General features: G+C 41.0%; 1 protein-coding gene and 1 long non-coding RNA gene across 22 annotated transcripts in view; one reads left to right on the top strand and one right to left on the bottom strand.

Moving 5' to 3' along the window:
• Positions 1–8,117, top strand: part of LRRFIP2 (LRR binding FLII interacting protein 2) — a 57,677-nt gene extending 49,560 nt beyond the window's left edge. For 4 of the 21 annotated variants that reach the window (XM_053935811.1, XM_053935870.1, XM_053935828.1 and 1 more), the window contains exons 12-18: positions 390–491; positions 741–873; positions 2,149–2,198; positions 3,583–3,703; positions 4,698–4,777; positions 5,733–5,837; positions 6,584–8,116. In XM_053935811.1, coding sequence (XP_053791786.1) covers positions 390–491; positions 741–873; positions 2,149–2,198; positions 3,583–3,703; positions 4,698–4,777; positions 5,733–5,837; positions 6,584–6,694 — 702 coding nt within the window. In that variant the 3' untranslated portion in view covers positions 6,695–8,116. Of the gene's footprint in view, positions 1–389; positions 492–740; positions 874–2,148; positions 2,199–3,582; positions 3,704–4,553; positions 4,612–4,697; positions 4,778–5,732; positions 5,838–6,583 lie in introns of those variants that run through there. The other 17 variants (XM_053935915.1, XM_053935839.1, XM_053935860.1 and 14 more) reach the window with 8 other exon arrangements.
• A 1,101-nt stretch (positions 8,118–9,218) lies between these two features.
• Positions 9,219–11,598, bottom strand: LOC128794882 (uncharacterized). Its single transcript, XR_008433298.1, has 4 exons — positions 11,496–11,598; positions 11,267–11,416; positions 10,224–10,375; positions 9,219–9,302 (listed from the first exon to the last, which is right to left on the bottom strand). It is a non-coding gene; the product is annotated as an uncharacterized LOC128794882 (long non-coding RNA).
• Between the last annotated feature and the right edge of the window lie 7,920 nt (positions 11,599–19,518).

Genomic DNA, 19,518 nt, shown 5'->3' with positions numbered 1-19,518 from the left:
TAGATGTAATGTTTTAGGATCTTTGCCATTTGAGTTTCAGCAGATTTTATTTCTTGCTGCAGAGTGCCTGTATGAAGAAGAATCACTTACTCTTTAGGTACTCAATTTAGTTTATCAAAATTTACCAAAGGATAGAATTCACTGAATAAAAAAAACTCTCAAAAAATCTCAGACTTGTCTGTAAAAAAAGTCATTACAAATGTGGCATGAAGTTAGATATGCCACTTGTAGAAGGCAGTTATCAGAGATGTATATTACTACATATTTAAAAAGCACTTTTTATTTCTTTACTTGTATTGAGCTATCTGTATTTACTTGTAGAAAATCTTTCTGCTGTCATATGCTTTTTCTCTGTGCCATTCTTTTTCTTGCTATCTGCCTGAGCCCAGGCCCTAGAAAGACAGAAAGATTACTTTGACTGCATTAAGAATGAGCGAGATGAGCTCAGAGAGGAGTTGGCTGACCTGAAGGAAACAATGAAGAGAGGAAAGGTATGTTGGTAGTAGTTACTTTACAATAACAAATCCAGGAATGGGGCATGAAATCAAGGTCAGTAAAAAGGAGGAAGAATGGTTACTATTCTTGTGCACTCTGAAAACCTGACCTTAGGGTAGGATAAATGGTCGATATCATTGTAACTGTTTCAATGAACTTGAAAGGCTCTTTAAAAATTTATCTTTTGAATTATATTTTAGCACTTCTGTTGTATGACTAGTTTATTTTTTGTTTTGCATTTTTAGAAACATGGATTAGTTATAATTCCAGATGGCACACCAAATGGTGATTTAAACCATGAATCAGTGGTTGGTACAATAACAGTTGTATCACAGGAAGCTGCTCAGGTCTTGGAATCTGCAGGAGAAGGACCACTAGGTAAAAGTATCTTAGCATACGTTATAGAGTTTTTTGAGGGCTTTGTTTCCTCTCATTCACAGTGGGTGTGACTTACATTTTTAGATGCAAACACCTGTGATGCTTCTGGAATATATTCTTACACAACTCTGAGGATTGATTTTAATTTTTTGTTTGTTCTGAGTAAAAAGGCAGATGTATCTTTTGAGTAAGAAAAAATAATACGTGCTTAGATGTTTGAAACTGATTAGTTCTCTTGGTCCAGTTCCTGTTTTAATACTAACGGAAAATATGTTGCTTAAAAGCATTGTCTTTTGGATTAGTATGTTTTCCATTGTGTTTCATGAAAATAATTCTTTAGAAGTATACGTAATCAATGAAAGAACATCAAGTGCAGTGTTCCATCACATTCATTAGAAAAAGAAGTTTTAAAAGCATGCAAAAAATGACAGGGACAACAGAGACACTAATTGGGGGTTTTGGGTGTTACTTTAACTTGCTTTTATGCTTAGGTTGAGCAAGTTATTGTATGCAAGGTCAATCCACTGTAAAACTCTGTTAACATGTAGGAAAAAAAATCTCTATATAATTGAATTATACTTGTACATAATAGGTAATAGTTACATATTTTTGTATCGACAGAAATTAGACTTGATACATATTTCTGCTCACAGGGGAATACAAATGTTATTATGCTTAATTTCTGTCAAAGTTACAATTTCTAAGGGCGCTGCTCTAGTCTTGGCACAGTGTTGCTTGATTGTAGTAATGGCTTCTAGTCATTACTGATCTTGTGACTAAGTAGAGATATTGCTGCTTTCCTGTGGGTCCCTTTCCAGGTACTTTTTTTGTCATTTGGGAACTCTTTTTGCAAACTTTCTAAACATATGGGGAAGGTTAGTGGTTCCCTGAAGAGACGACAACCTTCAAATAAGACAGGGAAAAGAATACACAATCAGAAGAAACTTTTGTTGGAACTGGCCGTTCTAGATCTTGGGACAAAACTGTTTTAGAATTTAAAAAATACATCAGTTGTTAATTTGCTTTAAAGATTTACTAAACTCTGAGGTCTTGCTATTAGAATTGTTATACTAATAAACAGTGTGAATGAAGTACGTTCCCCTTTTTTCTGCTATTAACTGAAGGTTGTTGTGCTATTAATTAAATATCGAGGTTTTGTGGTCCCAGTGCTATTAGCTTTGATGCACATTTCATTTGGAATGGAACAAAAAGTTATGAAAAACATGTTCTTAGTTACAGATTTCTCTGATTTTTAATTGGGTTCTTTGGTTTTAGATATCAGGCTACGAAAACTGGCTGGAGAAAAGGAGGAATTACTGTCCCAGGTAAAATAAGTTACTCATTTCAGAAGTAGACCTTTGTGTATCATTTTGCAGCCTATTTATATATAAGTAATAAACAAACATTAAGCACAAAGGTGCTTAATCAGACATAAGCACTTAAGCAAAATAAAATACTCAAGTTTTTACCTCATTGACTACCAGGAATTGGCAGTTCCTCTTGCTAGTGTCCTTATCCATGGGACTTTCATCTTGGTTGGTAAACAAACTTCATTTCACTAACTGGTTAGCTGAAATCTAACTTGTTCCTGACTTTACTATTAGTGCATATCCTTAAAGCTCTTTCTTTTATTTTGTCTTATGCAGAAATATTAAAGTCAGTACAATTGCATTCTCATAAGTTCAAGTGGCATTTTCTTCAAAATTGCTGAGTGATACTATTTCATTGATCATTTTGGTAACTCAGAGAGAAAATTAATATTATTAAAATAATTGTGTTTAAATACAGCTGTTTTGAGAAGAAAGGACTCAAGCAAACATATAGCCATTGAGCAATTGTTAAGAATACTACAATTCTTGACTTTTTAGTTGATGACATTGCAAATTTAAAATTTAATTATAGTACAAATACTTTTTTGGACTGCCAATAAGTTATAGTATTAAATATATAAAAATATGTAAGTACCTATTTATCACTGTATAATTTAAAAATTACTGATCATGTATTTGATTTGTATCATGAATGGGGGTTTTGTAGGTTAATTCACATACTGCTAATCTGTAGAACAATATTTTTATAAGAGTGTCCAAAAAGTAGCTCCTACTTCTTTCATAATGTCCATATGCAGGGCACATAGCTGAGAAATCTATGTTCCCTGACTACTGGAAAAACTGAGAGACACTGCTGTAGCATGAAATGGAACTCCTAAAGACTAATGTGCACTACAGACGTGCCTAGGACCATTGTTTCCAGGTGGAGTATGAGAGAGGACCCCCTAAAAAAGCTGTGGATTATTGTCTGTAAACTCACTAGGATAGTGTTTGATATCTTTGTGTGTGTTTGGAGTGGGAAAGATACACAGTAGAAGAAATCCATAAACGGAGTTTAATGCGATCTCCTCTTCTGAAAAGTGAGCTGTGTTAGTTACAAGGTGCTCCTGCACTGTGCAGATATCCCTGCAGTACTGACGAAGCTGGTGGGCTTGGATTGTGCATTGATATGCAGAGGGCACTTGCCCAGTGATGGGGATGGGAGCCTATAGTAACTCAGGGAGTGACTCCCCTGCATCACTCTGTTATTCTTGTTTAAGAACCTTCTCAGCCAGTGGCATCTCAGGACTACTCTGCCTTTTTACCATTGAACATTTAGATACAGAACTACTGGACTTCTGGGAGTCTTTTTTTCATAAAGAAACACTTCCTTTTTCAGGTTAGAAAACTGAAGATGCAGTTAGAAGAAGAACGACAGAAATACTCTAAAAGTGATAGCATGAATCCAGATACAATAGACTTGGAGAATGGCTCTGACTTGCAGCTAATTGAAATGCAAAGTAAGTATATGGTTACTGTTCAGAGTTTTTCTTCTTGCAGAGAGGACTTCCAACTCCTCTTGTTGTGCACTAGTAGTATTGTGAGTGACTATATTGTTGAACAGATAGGTTTTTGTTGGTATATGTCTTTGCATGGACTTCTCACTGCAGAGTACCTTAAAAATCTGCCTCTTTCAGTGTTGAAGAACAACATTCTGGGAAGTTATTTTTCAGTTGATAACCTTGCTTAGAGTGGGTGCCACTACTTGGATACAATTTTTAGACAATAGAATTTCAGATAAGATTTTTTTAAAATACATATTCTATGGGATTATTTTGTTCAATCTTTGATATAGAAACCTAATCTTGAAGACTACTGTCCCGAAGCAAGACATGAAAATTTATTTAACTTAATATTTAGCGTTGCTTCATAGAAGCATAAGATGCTTTTCATTTCAAGCAAGCTATTCAACTGAAAACTTATTTGTTTGACAGACTGTCATTTAATATGCTTGTGTTAATGACCATGAACAAAGCACTGGCAATGTGAGGGCTCAAATGTAACACCAAAGTAATTTGCAAAGCTCCTTAGAGTTTGTCAGTCAGGTTTAAGATTTGTGATATTCAAATATTATTACAGATGTCTAAGCTGAATGCTGCTGGTATTATGTTCATTGTGTTCTGGCATTTTGCGGTGTGTGTTGATTATTATGTTGATTCTGTTCTCTAAGGAATTAGTTTGCTGATCTAAACATGTGTTTTAAAAGGTGTGTATCTCATCGGTGCACCTGAGATTTAATGCACATTTTATAGAGACAGTAATTGTGTTCTCTAAATAAAATAAAATTATTTCCTTTCCATACTCTTGTAGATTGCTGAAAGAACATTTACCTCTTTGTGATCCTGGGTATGGGCTTCTCAATAAAATGGTATTTTTAATGAATTTTAATTAAAAGGGAAACTGCTACTTTAGAGAGTTGCTTTGACTAATATATTCATGTCAATTTTTGTCTAGGAGATGCCAACAGACAAATTAGTGAATACAAATTTAAGCTTTCAAAAGCTGAACAAGATATAACTACTTTGGAACAAAATGTAAGTGTCTTTTTTCATGTTTGTTATTACACTGCACACTTTTGCAATACTTTTTTCGACAAAAACTATGAAAGTATATTTCGTAATTTGATTTACTGTTTGATATTCAGTTTGCATAGAATGACACCACATTTTTTCATATTTCCTGCAATTAAATACCTGTGCACTGCAATTAAATACCTGTGCACAGCCTAACCATAAGAGAAAATCTTATGGTGCTGAGCTATAAAACCATGTTATTGACTTAAAAAGCGTGATTGTTTTCATAGATGTATAACTCTCAACTTCAGAGAGTACCTTTCACAATACAACTTTACAGCACAACTTCCACAACACAATACACAAGATTGTACCTTCCACAATACAACTTTCTTACGAGTAGTTGGGTTACATAAATTGGTTTTCTTGAACTAGTAACTTCAGTTCTTCTTTATAATCTGCCATACTTTCGTATTTTAGGAACTTAATTACAGTTTATTACCTAAAAAATAAAATAAAATATTGTAAATTAAATCACAGATGTGTATCTTTTCTCTTTTGCACAAATTCAGTCTAGTAGCCTATCATGTGGATTTAGGGGTAGCAGGGAGCTGTACATAGAGCAATCCAGTTTTAACATCGCAGGTTGCAATCAGGATTTGTCTCAAGTCTTCTCCTTACTGCTGAACTCTGTGCTTGGGCTCAAGACCTCTTTCATCATGTCCTGATAACAGTTCACAGTCTGCTTTCTACTTTGTATCTTTTCATACAGTTTCTGCTTTTTAACTTTCCACTTTCATTTTTAAACCTATATGTTTCCCAATTCTTGATTTTTTGTATTCCAGCTCTTCTCTCTCTGCTTAGTTCTTCAACTTTCTGTGTCTTCTCAGCTGTGTCCTTGGAAGAGCAGCTGGTGGCAGGTGAACTCCAGGTGGACCACCTGAGTATGTTCCTTTTGTCTTGTTTGGGTTTACAGATTGGACGACTTGAGGGACAGGTTGCAAGGTATAAAAATGCAGCAGAAAATGCAGAAAAAGTAGAAGATGAACTCAAAGCTGAAAAAAGGAAGCTTCAGCGAGAGGTAACTGACTTGGTTTCCTTTCCAGCTCCATGTTCCTTTCTGTCTTGAGCTGCTCTGTCTTTTGCCTCCAAGCTCTGATTTTTTGTAATCTTCGATTACATCTTTTAATTAAGATGACTTTCAAGTCTCAATATGACATTCAGTAGGCATCTAGCACGTTAAAGTAATGTTAACTATGATTCAGTGCTGTACTTCTTTGAAAGGAAGCATCTAAGTGGTATTTTTTTCTAAATGTGATAACTTGTAATATTTTAAAGTAATCTTTCTACAAAATATTGCTAGAGAGATCAATGGTCCCTATGTCAAGTGACAGCCTGGGAATTTTCCAACTTGGATCTCAGAGGATTCTGGGAAGAAGCTGTATTTAACTGAGCTGTTGATCATTCTTGCTTAAGAGCTGCTGCATCACTAGCATGATGCCTGCTACCTGTGATGGGAATACTCTGTATCTGTATGCAAGTAATAATGGTGGAGAGTACTTTACCTTGTTCTAGGTAAATTGCTTTAATGTAATGGGAGGTTGCAGGCACCTAGTTCTTTTAGAATGAATACACTTCATGTGTCAGTTGCTTCACAATTATTTTAAAGATTTTAATTCTGTTTCATCTGCCTGCAATAATGGAAGTTTTATCTTAACTTCTATGGCACTCTTATGAAACATAATACTTTTATTCCTCTTACCAAGCTTGAGAACAGCACAAAGTCCAAATAAACTAAAGTGATAATAACTTTTTTCCATTTTATAGTTAAGAACAGCACTGGATAAGATAGAAGAAATGGAGATGACCAATAGCCATTTAATGAAAAGGCTGGAGAAGATGAAGGCAAATAGGACTGCGCTTTTATCTCAACAGTGAAATGGAAATTGAAAATACAATGCACTGCTCCTTGAATAACTAGTCCCTAGCTTGTTTATAAATACAGACTTTCAGTGGCACAAACTATTTGAACACTGAGCTATTCACTGGTGGTTTAGTTGCATAATTAAATGACATACTTTTTGTAATTTATGAGAGAATGAAATGTAATTTGAATTCTGATGTGAATGGCAGCAATTTTTCAGTACTGTTTGATTCTAGAGTCAAAGATGGAGCACAATGCTGTATGTTTTTACAACTGTGGAATCAAGTTTACTCACAATCTCTTTTGGCTGCTTTAATGATGCTTGATGCTCAGAGACAGCTGCATGAATTCAAGACACTGTTATGAAACTAACACATACTTGCCTAAGACATCACACAACACAAGTGCCTTTTGTCTGGTGCCATTTAGTCTTCATTGTTGAAATAACCTTTGAAACCAGAAAGCATTTTATTTTAAGATACATTTGGGGTATTCCCCAAACTTTATACATTTTGAAAATACATTTTAAAAAATATTTAAATTTATAAGAAAAAATAGGGACTGTTTGTAAAGATCGGCTTCTTTTGCATGGGCACGTATGACTTCTGTGTAATTTTGTCAAATACTAGCCCCTGATACTCTTAGCTTTAAGAGTGCAAATTTAAAAACTGAAGTTGTATGCCATCAAATTGTGTCATCTGCTTAAGTGCGAATTGAAATTTTATGGGGGGAAGAAGGGGGTGAGAAATGTGGCTAAGGAGTTTATTAAATGGACACTTTACTGACCAAAACTGGATGTTTTGTGTTTTCTTTTGAATATGGAGATGCTAACAGGACAGAGCAAAATCAGTAGAATAGTAAGATCTGATCTTCATATTCTTAACAAGTATCTTTCTGCCTTTGAAAGAGTGAGTTTGAATTGTTTTTTCTTAACCTAGTCTGCTACTATTTGACAATACTGCCGTGGAGAAGAAGAGCTGCACAAGGAAAAAAGTATTTTCTGGAATGGTGTGGTTTTTTGTCTGTAGCATACTCCCTGTAGACAGTGAATACTGTTAAGAACTTTGAGCTGGCACATCACAATTAGGACATCAGTAGCCCCTGCAGTGGCAATTCTGAAGTGTTTGAAGTGGCACTGCCTCTGTGTTGAACTTTTCATGAGGCCAGCAGGAGCCTTGATCTGAGAGGAATCATACTTTTGGACTTGTAGCAGGTATTTTCTGCTTTGAAATTGCTGCTCTTCTGGGAGTATTTCTCAAAACAAGGCAGGTTTCAAGACCTTTGCAATCCTGAAAATACCTCTGCTTCACCAGAACTGTTTTCAAAGAACAGCCATCTTGACTATGCAAAACTAAAGCTTTTTGACTCTGGATGTCTCCTGGACTTGGAAAATAAAATTCCTTCCTTGTTGAGATACCTTGTAAGTAGCAGGTCTGCTTAGGCCTGTTTATTAAATAAGAGACACACTTTGGTGATCACATATATCATTGTCTGTGCTGTTAACTCTTTGCTTTTTGTTGTATACTTATTCAGTAGAAACTCTTACGTCTTGATTAGTTCTTAATCATAGGTATTCTGAAGATAAATGGATACTTTGGAGGTTTTCAGTATGTACAAAACTCTGCTAAAACCTTATTTGGCATGTGGTAGGGGACCTTTCTTTTCGTTGACTTCCTCTAAACCACCCCATTGAAGCTAGACATTGTATGGCACAGGGAAAACTGCAGCTTCAATATGAAACCGTGAGAGTCAGATAAGGACTTTTTCTGGGGTAGAGGTAAAGCATCAGTACATTCTTTCTTAAAATTAAGATTTCTAGTAATTTTTTTAAATAAAGTTATTAATAGTTCTATTAGCATGGGCATATTGATTGAAGAGATTCCCAAGTTTTTGCTACCAGAAAACTAAAACAAATTCAACAAAATATCCAGACCAAGATTCCCAATGGGAGGTACCAGGAAAAGCAGTAAGAAGGGAGAAAAAAAAGGCATTAATATTTTGTCTTGATACAGTATAGGCATGAAAAAATTGTAAGTAATTATGAGTGACAATTGGATAGCAATATGGAAAGCTTTTTTAAATTTATTTTTATCAAAGCACAATTTATTTAATCAGAACTGGAGAACCAGTGTTTCTGTGATGAGCAAGTGAATAGAACATGATGGTACCAGTATTGCTGGAGACCACACATTGCTTGTTGGCCAAATAAAAAACAAGCATTAGGTGTAATTATGGAAAGCTTATGGAAGAAGTTACTGTATTTGGTCAGTTCAACTGGGGTTTGGTTGAGGAAAAAAGGGTAGGTTGTGTTTAATTATATTACTCAGGTAATTTTATTGGTGGTTGCAAGGGGACAGGGACAATTTTTAGTGGCTCTTGGATGTAGGGTTTTACCAAATTACTGCTCACAAAAAGGCATGAGGTTAGTACAAGGTATGTCACTGTTGAGGCAGGGATGGAAATGAAGAGACTCCATCTTCAGAAGGCAAAGAATAATCTTTATTAACAAGTAGCGTTCCTCTTTTATAACCACAATCGCTAAGGTGAAATATGATTGGTCTCAAAGGGAAAACTTTTCACACTATTGGTGCACTATGAATAGCACACTGTGGTAGAACATATCTATAAAAAATATGAACAGAAAGAGAGATAATAATTGTTTTCATTCCTTCTCCTAACTTTCCCAGGCTAGGCCTGGAAGAATTCTCTCTCTTTTCTCTCTGACTGAACTGAGAATATCCACAAAGGTAAACTAACATTGCATAATACAATCTTTTGTTTTATTGAGGGCATGTTTTTTTAACACCCAGCATGGTTTGTCCTTCTCTCAAGTTTATGGGGTTTTGTTTGGTCTGTGGAGGGCTCTTAGGGCTGGGTGAAAGATTTGGTGAGTGTGTTGTTAGGGGACAGACAGCAGCACCAAAAAGGTATGTGCTTGAGTGGCAGTTCAGGGGCACTGAAGTAGCCACTCCAGTTTGAAACAACAGGAGCTGTTGTTTCTTTTTTTGATGCTAAAAAAAAAAAAATTAAAAATAATTTTTGGTTGCTTAACCCCCATCCAATTCCAATAAAGGCACAATTTTTTTGTGTGTAAAGGATGCAAAAAATTATCCTAGAGGAAGGACATTAAAAGCTTGGAAAAGGATAAAAGAAATACTCTGATTACAAAAAAAAAATTATTTTTGACAGCAAATAAACATCACCACCACCAAGCTGATAGGCTCAGTGATGCTGTTTTGCTGTGATGAGGTGCTGGCACTTTGGGGAGAGAAATCAGAAAATGGTCAGCTGGAGAAGGCTCCTGTCCAGCCTTCCCCTTTTGTAGTGCCCAGCCATGTTAGTGGCCGTGCTCAGAACTGTACCCAAATCTACCAATCAGTTCTCCATTCTGAAAGAGAACAGGATGGCAGGACTAGTGCCACCTCCTCCAGTTAACGAGGAGATCAAAATCCTCACACCTGCAAGGGTGAGGGGAAGCGTGTGTGCCCATTGCTGTTTTCTACTACCCACTATGCTACCCATGCTGTGAGGCCAGGTACCCACCTTAAGAGACTTGCTGCTGGAAGAGGAGCTGATCCCAGATGATGTCCTCATCCGTCTGGAAGGAGGTGTACCTGCCAGGGTGGCACTGGCAGTGAATCCATTCTGCAGACAGTCACAACACTTCCCAATGCAGTCCAGGCCCCAGCTAGAATCTTCCTTCAGAAAACAGCAAATGCATGCAAGTAAATTAAAAACCTGGAAACACGATACAAGGTAAAATGTTATCACTGTATCACAGGCCTGAGGAGAACTCAACCATTATCTTCAAGGAATAAACCTCCCCACAGGTGGGGGAAAAACTTGCCTTTGCCTTTCCCAGCCCTCCTGCAAGGGCCTGCAAAGCAAACCTGCTGGTGCATGGATTCAGAACTTCTGCCTCTGCTACCCCCAGGGGTAGAGGTTTTTGTCAGGCTCCCCCCAGCTCATGCTAGGTTGGGTGGTGAAAGCTGTCAGCAGGGCCAGGAACTAGCTCCCCTTGCACAATATTCATGCCCTCCCCTACAAAAAAAAAAAAAAAAAAAAAAAAAAAAAAAAAAAAAAAAAACCTGGCAACTGGCTAAAAAAATAATCCCACCACACCACAGCAAAGCCAGGAACCTCCAGTGCCCAACCAGGCTGGACTATGCAATGCCTGGGATCAGGAGCATTCCCCCTCTCACTAGGTGTAGACTGAGCCTTGATTTTAACTGGATGTAGACTGTCCTCAAGGAAGGTGCTGTAACCACAATCAGCTTTGCCCCGCTGGTGGCCAAGCCAAGGGTGGTTGTGCCACAGGATGCCACAGTTTTTTACTCCAGGTTTCAGGAAGACCATGAAGTCAGGGATCTGCAATGGGGATGCTTCCCCTTTTCTGGTCCATGGAAACTTCACTGGACTGCCATGACTTCTCAAGTACCATGGAGAGTGCTTAGCCGCTTCTGCAACTTCCCCCAGGACTAGCAGAAGCAGCTTACCAGCTGTGAAGTCTACTCTGTGCTGTGCTTGCAGAGAAAGAATTTAATTTTCTTGGCTTCTTAATGCCATGAGATGTGTAGAGCTGTTACTTGCCAGATCCTACTGTGCAGAGGGATGGATCTTTGTCATCTCTTGGAGAAGATGTATGTCCTGCAGCCAAGAATGGCTGAAAACATCTTCCAATGATGGCCTGTCCAAGGGACAAACGGATGAACACCATTTGACAAGGTGCTGGCACTCTGGGGAGAGAAATCAAAAAGCTGCTGGACAATGGTCTCCTCTTTTCAAGGGTCTGCAGTGCCCAGGCTGTGCCCAAACCTTCCAATCTCTGTTTTGGAGAGCAGGATGGTAGGACATGTCCCAGCTCCTCCGGCTAACCATGGGAAATCAATCTCCTCTGTAGCTGCAAGAACAGGATGCTCCTATACCACCTGTAATCTCCCAACACTGTTATTCCTCCTGTGATGCAAACCAGAGCAGGAAGAACATAATGGCCCAGAATAATGTCCTCATCTTGTTGAAGGGATGGAACCTGCAGACCATGTCATAGAGCAGAGTGCCCAGGGACCAGATCATCACTGGATGTCCATGGTAGCAGAGGAAGATTATCCTCCCCTCAGGTGGGCTGTACACCTGATTTCCTGTGAGATACAGATGGAACTCATCAGGTGCACACTGCCCTTGCCTGGCATCCCTGAGGATGCAGGGACTGCACTGGTGGAACACAGTGTCACCTGCTGCCTTCTTGCCGGCACCTGACTCTTGTTGACAAACTTTAGGTTGTAAAGGAAAGCTCCTGATGCTGAAAGAGGGCTGAGTGAGCCCCAAGAAGACCCAACCTTATGCAAGGAAAACGCCCATGCAGAAGCAGGGAAAACATTTTTATCTGCCCCCACTCCTGCACTGGTCAAGAAAAATAGCATAGGCCAAGGCAGAAGAAGGGGGTAGAGCATCACAAGCCCTTCCATGCCTGCAAATGAAAGTTGCCAGCACAAAGGTTTTGCAAACAGGCTTCTGCTACCCTCCACAGGTTGTTTTTGTTGGGCTGGTTCCCCCCACATCAGTCCCAGCTGGCTCCCATTCTACAAAATCCATCCTCACTCACCCTCCATAAAAAAAGCAACTTGAAGAATTACTCTCACTCCAGAAAAGGCTGCCCTTTTGTGCCCAACCAGGCCCTGGCTGGGGTGTAGGCTCACCTGAAAACTAGGTGCATAGCATATCCTTTAGATTTGTTCTGCAACTGAAGTTGATCAGCTTCACCTCACTGGTGGCCAGGTGGAGGATGATGTTCCTAGCCTTGATGTTGCAGTGCAGGCCCCCATGGCTGGTGTGGGGAGAGCCATTAGGGTTACAGGCCTGTAGTTTCCAGGATCGTCCTTCCAGCCCTTGTTGTAGATAGGTGTCATATTTGCCAGCTTCTTGTCACCTGGGACCTCCCCAGTTATCCAGGACTTCTACAAAGGATTGACATTGGCTTGGTGAGCTCTTCCACCAGCTCCCTCAGTGTCACGGCGGGCAGTTGTCCAGAGTGCCATGACCTTCCCGAAGAATCGTCTTGAAAAAGACACCTCAGCGGCATAGGCACATCTATACTCACACCAAGTGATTTTTGCTCTTCTGTGATCTGGGCAATGCAGAAGAAGAGACAGGGTCTTTGTGTGGGGTTCTGTTGCATCCCGGGCTGCGTTCAGATTAGGGGCTCTGATATGTGTTAATTAGCCGGTTCTGTGTGTACCCCCATGCACCCCCCGTGTTCCCCCCCCCCCCCCCCACAGTGGTCCACTCCAGGTCTCTTACCATTACAGCTCACCCTGCCAGTCCTGTAACCACTCCCCTGTCCACTGTGGAGAGTTCTGTGCCCGTTGCCCCATTCCCGCAACCCCATTCGCCCAGGAGCCCCGTGTCCACCCCTGCCGCGTTCCCGTTGGTCACCATGGTCCACGTCACTGCCACGGCGCCTGTCCCCATTGGGCGGGAGGGCTTCTGCCCTCCTTGTCACACCCCCTATAACATCCCACGCCTCCCCGGTCCCAGGGCCATTTTTGTCCACGTGGAGTTGGGGGCGGTTCACAGCTTCTCCACCGCTGCTCCCGCGGCCATTAAAGCTTTCCAGCCGTCCATGCGGACGAAGTGGACAATTCCTTTGCCTCTCCCTCGCACCGATGGCAGAACGCGGCCAGCCTGCCCTGGTGCGCAGCAGCAGAAGTGCCCGGGAATCGCGACAAGCCCTGGTCCCACCAAGAAGGAGCGCCCGAGCCAGGCACGCCGGAGCTGCATGAGACTGGGAAAAATAACTCATTGTCGCGGGGTTCCAAGGAGAGCTTTATTCAGCTTCTTCCTCAAAGGGATCCAGGGACAAAGACCCGGTCAGGCAGGGAATGCAGGGGTTTGTATAAGGATTTTGAGAGGTGAGGCAGAACACCAGGGCCAATTGGATGAGGGCACAGTCTCATTCCCCTTGGGGAAGGGCCAATGGGATACACTGAATCTGCATGTTGCAGCAAGGCATGCTGGGGGAAGCCTTTTTCCTCACCCTAACAACAGCGGTTATTGCTTGAGGGGTTTTCCCTCCAGGGGAATGTGGTTGACTCTTTCCCTGTTGGCCCACCGGCCTCCACACCTCAGTACCCTTGAGCGGATCTCATCCAGCTCCATAGACTCACAAATGCCTAAGTGGCATAGCAGGTTGCTGACCATTACCTCCTGAATTATGCTCCTGCCATGCTTCTGTTCCTGTCTTCCAGCTTGAGGGGCAGGGTACCTGGAGAACAATGGATCTTGCTATTAAAGACTCAGAGAAAAAAGGTATTAAGTATCTCATCCTTTTTAACTATGTTTCCTCCTACCATCCAGTAAGGGAGGGAGATTCTCCTTAGCCCTTCTTTGTTGCTGGTGTATTTGTGAAAACATCTTTTGTAGTCTTTTATGACAGAAGCCAGATAAAGTTCTACTTGGGCTTTGACCCTTCTAATGTTCTTCCTGTATCCTTGTACTCTTCATGAGTTGTTAAGCCATCTTCCTGAGTTCCAGCCAATGCTCTTTTTTAAGCCAGGACAGTATTTTTTTCATGGCTTATCCTTCAGTACATGGGGGATAGCCTGGTCTTGTGCCTTTAAGGTTTCCTTCTGGAAAAATGTTCAGCCTTTCTGGACCCGTTTGCTTTCTCAGGACTGCCTTCCAATGGACTATGTCAACCAGTGTCCAAACTGGTTGAAGTGTGCCCTCCAGAAGTCCAAGGCAGCATTTCTGCTGATCCCTTTCCTTACTTCTCCAATTAATGAAAACTGTATATAATTTTATGATCACTGTGCACAAGGTGGTCTCTAGCTGTCACATCACCCACCAGTCCTTCACTGTTTTCAAACAGCAGGTCCAGCAGAGACTTACCCACTTGGCTCACTTACCATCTTCTTGTAGAAATAATGTTTGTTATTTTTCATTTTAGAAATGTCTCATATAATGATGATTGACCAATAGAGATGGACTTTCCTATCATGTTTGAAGTGGCACTGTCATTGCTTTTAATGGATTTGGAGTGTCTAGGACCAGTTGATTCTGAATTTTTTTGTGTCTCTCAGGTCTACTTTATATCAGGATTGGTGCTTTCTGTTGAAGCTGGTAGTTAATGCATTAGGAAGTACAATGGAGAGCTGATGGTGAATCTTATATAGCTTCAGGGGTTGCTTTAAGTGTATTCTGCCAGGCTCTATAGTCCAGACTGGGCATAGGGCAGCCAGTGCACTCTTTTCCTCCTCTGTTGTATTTGTGTAAGCACCTGTGTGTAAGGCTCTAAAAAAAGGACTATATAGTGGTTCATGTACCCTGGGTTAGATGCATGGGAGAAACACCAACCAGATATTCTCAAAAGGTCAAGACAAGACATATGTTTACTGGCAAACTGTAAGAAGTCAGGGAATTTTGGCAAAAGATTTAGTACAACATCCAATCAACATTAAATACTGCTCAAAGCATTAATTTGGCCCATTCAAGTTAGCAGATTTTAAACTCGTTCAATGTTAAGTTACTCAAAATGTTTCAAGAAGAGGGAATTGGAAAGAAGAAAGACAGGAAATATATAGAAAAGCACACATATGAAAGACACAGAAAAGCCAACTCCTATGTTCCAGCAACATTCATACACAAATTCCAAGAGGAAGGTAGGATCAAAGGGTGCACTGGCCTCATTTTAAGCCTTAAATACCCCTTGGCCTTCCTGGGCCTTCCCCACAGGTGGAACTTCTGGTCATTTGACCACTCAGAAGCTGGGTTAGGCAAGAGTGGAGCACTGCCTCCTGTGTGCTGATGACCAGCAGACAGGTGGAGCTAGGATACAGGCTCTAGGGGTGGGTGGTGGGGATTAGTTCACTGTCTTACCAGGGCAAGGTCTAACCTACCCTGCCTTCCCCTGCCATGCATCCAAAAATACCTTGAGACATCAATCTTTTTAGTATATTAGCTAGTCTGTCGACTCTGATTTGGCTATCCGGCTGAAGCAGAAAATCAGTTGTCACAGTGACAAATATGGTTTGAGAAACAGAATCTAGATTCTGCCTTGATTTGGTGCTGGTATGGTTTGCTATGAAGACTGGAAGAGATGCTCTGCTTTGAGGCATGGGCAAGGGGGTATTTTAAGGGTAGAGCCTTGTAGCAGAGAGCTTCCCTGCTTTGTTATAATGGGCTTGATGCAGTTGTCCCTGATAAAATGTAACTTTAAAACACCAAGGAAGTACCCTCTATTTGTGATTTGACACTGTTAATACTGCGGTATGTGATGTGTTAGAGGAATATCTATTAAACTGTTTTAAGGATGTGTAGCACTGGCTGGTTTTTATTTGTCTGTCTGCTACTTTTTGAAGTGGCTTCTTCCATTGTGAGGAGATGAAGAGACAAGTGCATCCCAGGATTATGGTGGCAGAGGAAAGATTCACAGCCTCACCTGTCCCATGTGAAGAGGCATGAGACTACTTCCTTTCTGCAGTTTGTAAACAGAAATCACTCTTATGCTTGGTTTGTTCATGTTAGTCTCTGCAGTTCAGTGCCTGCTGAATGTTTTCTTATGTTCCTCCATAATACAACATTAGGACTATTGACCTAAAACTTACAGGCTTACCCTGAGAATCAGTAATTCCAGTGGGGGGTGTAAACCTGTCTGTAGTATCAGAAGGATGTAAACAGGGTGAGCTCTTTCCTGTTAGTGGGTAAAATACACATCTAGCAAAGAGCATTGTACCCATAGAAAATAATTATTTAAAAAATATAGTTGCAGGTTTTTGTCTATGGCAAGAGGTCACTGGTGGTTTGGGAGAGGATGTTGATAACCTTGCAGAAGATATTTTATTTGAGGAGCTAGTGATCTTGAACAGACCATGTCTACTCTATTGCACCTTGTACTTGAAGCCTGAGAAACACATAATATTCTTCATACAGTCTCCAATGTCTTAGGGAAAGGTAAGCTCCATGTGAATCAACATGTAGAATGTAATGATCCTGACCAGAAACCCCCATGCATTGTGGAGTGGTAGTGGTTTCAGTTCACCAATTTGAAATGTCACCAATTTTGAGATTTCCCAGCCAATGCACCAATGAGTGTAGTGGGTTCAGTGCTGGCCAATCACCAATGCACTCACTTCTTGCTGTGAGATAGGATTAGGAGAAAGGCAAAGCAGGCTCAAAACATTAGAAGAGTATAAAGAAAAATTTATTAATAGTAACTAAGAGAGTAATGAAAATCAGGACAAAAGCTTCAGAACACTTCTCCTCCCCCCACAACCTTTTCTTTCCATTGACAATGTAAAGAAACAAACCCTAAAATTTCAGTCAGTTTACCACCTCTAAAATAGTCTTTCTTCAGTTCAATTAGGGAGACAAGTCCCTTTTGTTAATGTTATGGAGACTTCTCCACAAGGAAATAAAAGTTCTCTCATAGCTCTCAGTTTTGTCACAAATAGCAGCTGCCTGGGGAAATCTGCAATCATGAAGTCACTCCCATTTTCCACAAGCTTTTCCCACACCTGTATTTATGGGCCATGTCAACTTATGAAGTACTGTTTTAAAGATGAGCTGTTCAAAGGCAAAAGTTCTCATTATCTATCTCTAAAATCATCTTCATCTCAGAACAGAGGTCTTCTTATTCTCTCCCTGGGGGAACAGGGTCTCATCACTTTTCTGTCTCTCTCTCTGGTCAAACTTCTCATAGATTACAACTATTTTATCATCTGCTTACTTTGGCATGGAGGTCGTTGCTTAATATCAATTTGAATATTTTCATCTCCCCATACCTTTATGCGTTATAGGGAAGAAAAGTCTTTCTCCATAGCTATTACAAGAAGATTTCAGCCTCAAGTTTAAGGCATTCCCTCATCCCTCCCATCTAGGACTTGACTTCTTCTTCACTGACCTCGATGTCTTCATGTTGCTCCTTTACATACTTTATCATGTTCCTTTCTCTCACTCGAGGGCGGATTGAAACACTGAAAGAGTTAACATCTCGTCAGGGCTTTTAGATGGTCACTCGGTGCTTGTGGCGGGAACTGTGGCTGGGCCTGGTCAATATTGGCTGCGTGGCTGGTCTTTGGTTTTCTCTGCATTCAATTCCAGCCACAGGGCCACTCTGCATGGGCTGCAGGGCTGCCTGTGGTCTCAGCTGCATGATCTCGTGTGGTGGCTGCGCTGCGGGGAGGGGACCTGGCAGCAAGACGTTAACAGCCTCGGCCCAGCTCTGCTTTGGTCAGGGCCCCTGCAGTCTCCCATCCCCCTGCCTGGCAGCTTCTGGGGCTAAGCCTGCCCAGCCTAGCCCAGCCAGGGGCCAGGCCAGCCTTGTTACCTGTTCCCAGGCCAGAATGAAAAAAGGAAGTTCCCAGGTTTCTTTCATCTTTAGTGTGTTTTTTGCAGAGGCATGTCCAGTTTTCCAGTGGCTGGAAGCTTTGCATCACTTCCCTAAATGCCTCCCATGCAAAACCTTGACACTGGTCTATATAACTCTTAACCTCAGCAGATGCAGGCCTATCCTACATATACAAAATGGCCTCAGGCTCTGTGTGCTGCACAGGTTCCCTAACTGCAGGATGAACTCAGCCAGCTCATTGTAAGTTAGTAGCTTGCAGGCAAGCTCCCACTTGGTAGCAGAGGTTACGCCACTTCCATGGCTGTGGTTTCATCTATAAACACAGTAAGAAATTCTTCTGTGAACATCCTTAATGAATAGAGCTATTGTCCTATAAGAAAATTATAAGATAACTCAAATGATCAAATAAAAAGGAAGAATCTCACCTATTGACATGGTCTGTCCAGCATGATGCATGTGAATCAGAAGCCTGTTCAAAGCTACAGCACCCAGTGTTCCTGCCATCTCAAGTGATGTAAGATTTCCTATAATATACTCCCCTTATAATGCTAGTTTTATTAAATAACACTTCTAATGATAGTTTAGAGAGCCTGAGTACCTCTCTCTCTGAATTGTTACATGCTAGCACCTTCTCATGCAAAACAGAATGTTTACCCTGTGGATAAGTAAGCTATAGCTAGAGTATTTTTCAATTTGAAATGAGGCGTCTACTGTTAGAATTCTATACATCTAACTTGTGATCATACTTGCAGTCTATTTTAGCTACCCTCCAATTAATGTATTAAAATAGAGCAAGTTCATGCTGTCAAGAGCATTTATTCTGTGGAATTCAGGGAGTCTCAGTTTATCAGGAAGATTGAGGCAATACCTTAATAATTAAGGTAATATCTTTGAAAGATAAATGTCTGCCAAGGAAGGCAGAAGCCCTTCTGGAATAGAAAGAAGACTCCTCTCTCCAAATTATTGTAACTTTGAAATTATGAGGATTAAAGACAAAAATTTAGAAAAGGGAATAACAGTTCTTTACTAGAAAAATAGATAGAATAGATCAGAACAAACAACAATACAGTAACACAAGTTTCCAACCCGCTGAACACTTTTGCTCTCTGGGTGTAATTATGAATGCCGCCGGCAGGGGGCGCTGACCCCGGCCGGCAGCGACGTTGGGATGCGAGCGTGGAGCTGCCCGCGCTGCGCGGGCTGGCGCCGGCACGAAGGATAACAGAGGGTGCTCTGTCTTTCAAAAGGTTACTGCAAACTCAGGCTGGTGGCGGGGGTTCTCAATGCTGGCCGTTGCGGAAAAGTCTGAGTCCGCCGGGGGAAGGAATGCTCTCGCCAGCAGCGGGCGCAGGCAGGTGAGCAGGCAGAACTCGAGCTGAGCTGCTGCATAGAAAAAGAGCCGGTGAAAGTACACGGCTCCCGGCGGCACACGACACGACAGCTCCTGGTCTCAGAGCGGAAGACAAAAAACCCCACCAGCTAAAAAAAAACCCT

Source organism: Vidua chalybeata, chromosome 1 (genome assembly GCF_026979565.1).
Source record: "Vidua chalybeata isolate OUT-0048 chromosome 1, bVidCha1 merged haplotype, whole genome shotgun sequence".
Taxonomy (NCBI): domain Eukaryota; kingdom Metazoa; phylum Chordata; class Aves; order Passeriformes; family Viduidae; genus Vidua; species Vidua chalybeata.
Note: the sequence above shows the minus strand (reverse complement) of the source record. Positions and strands in the feature narration are given on the sequence as shown.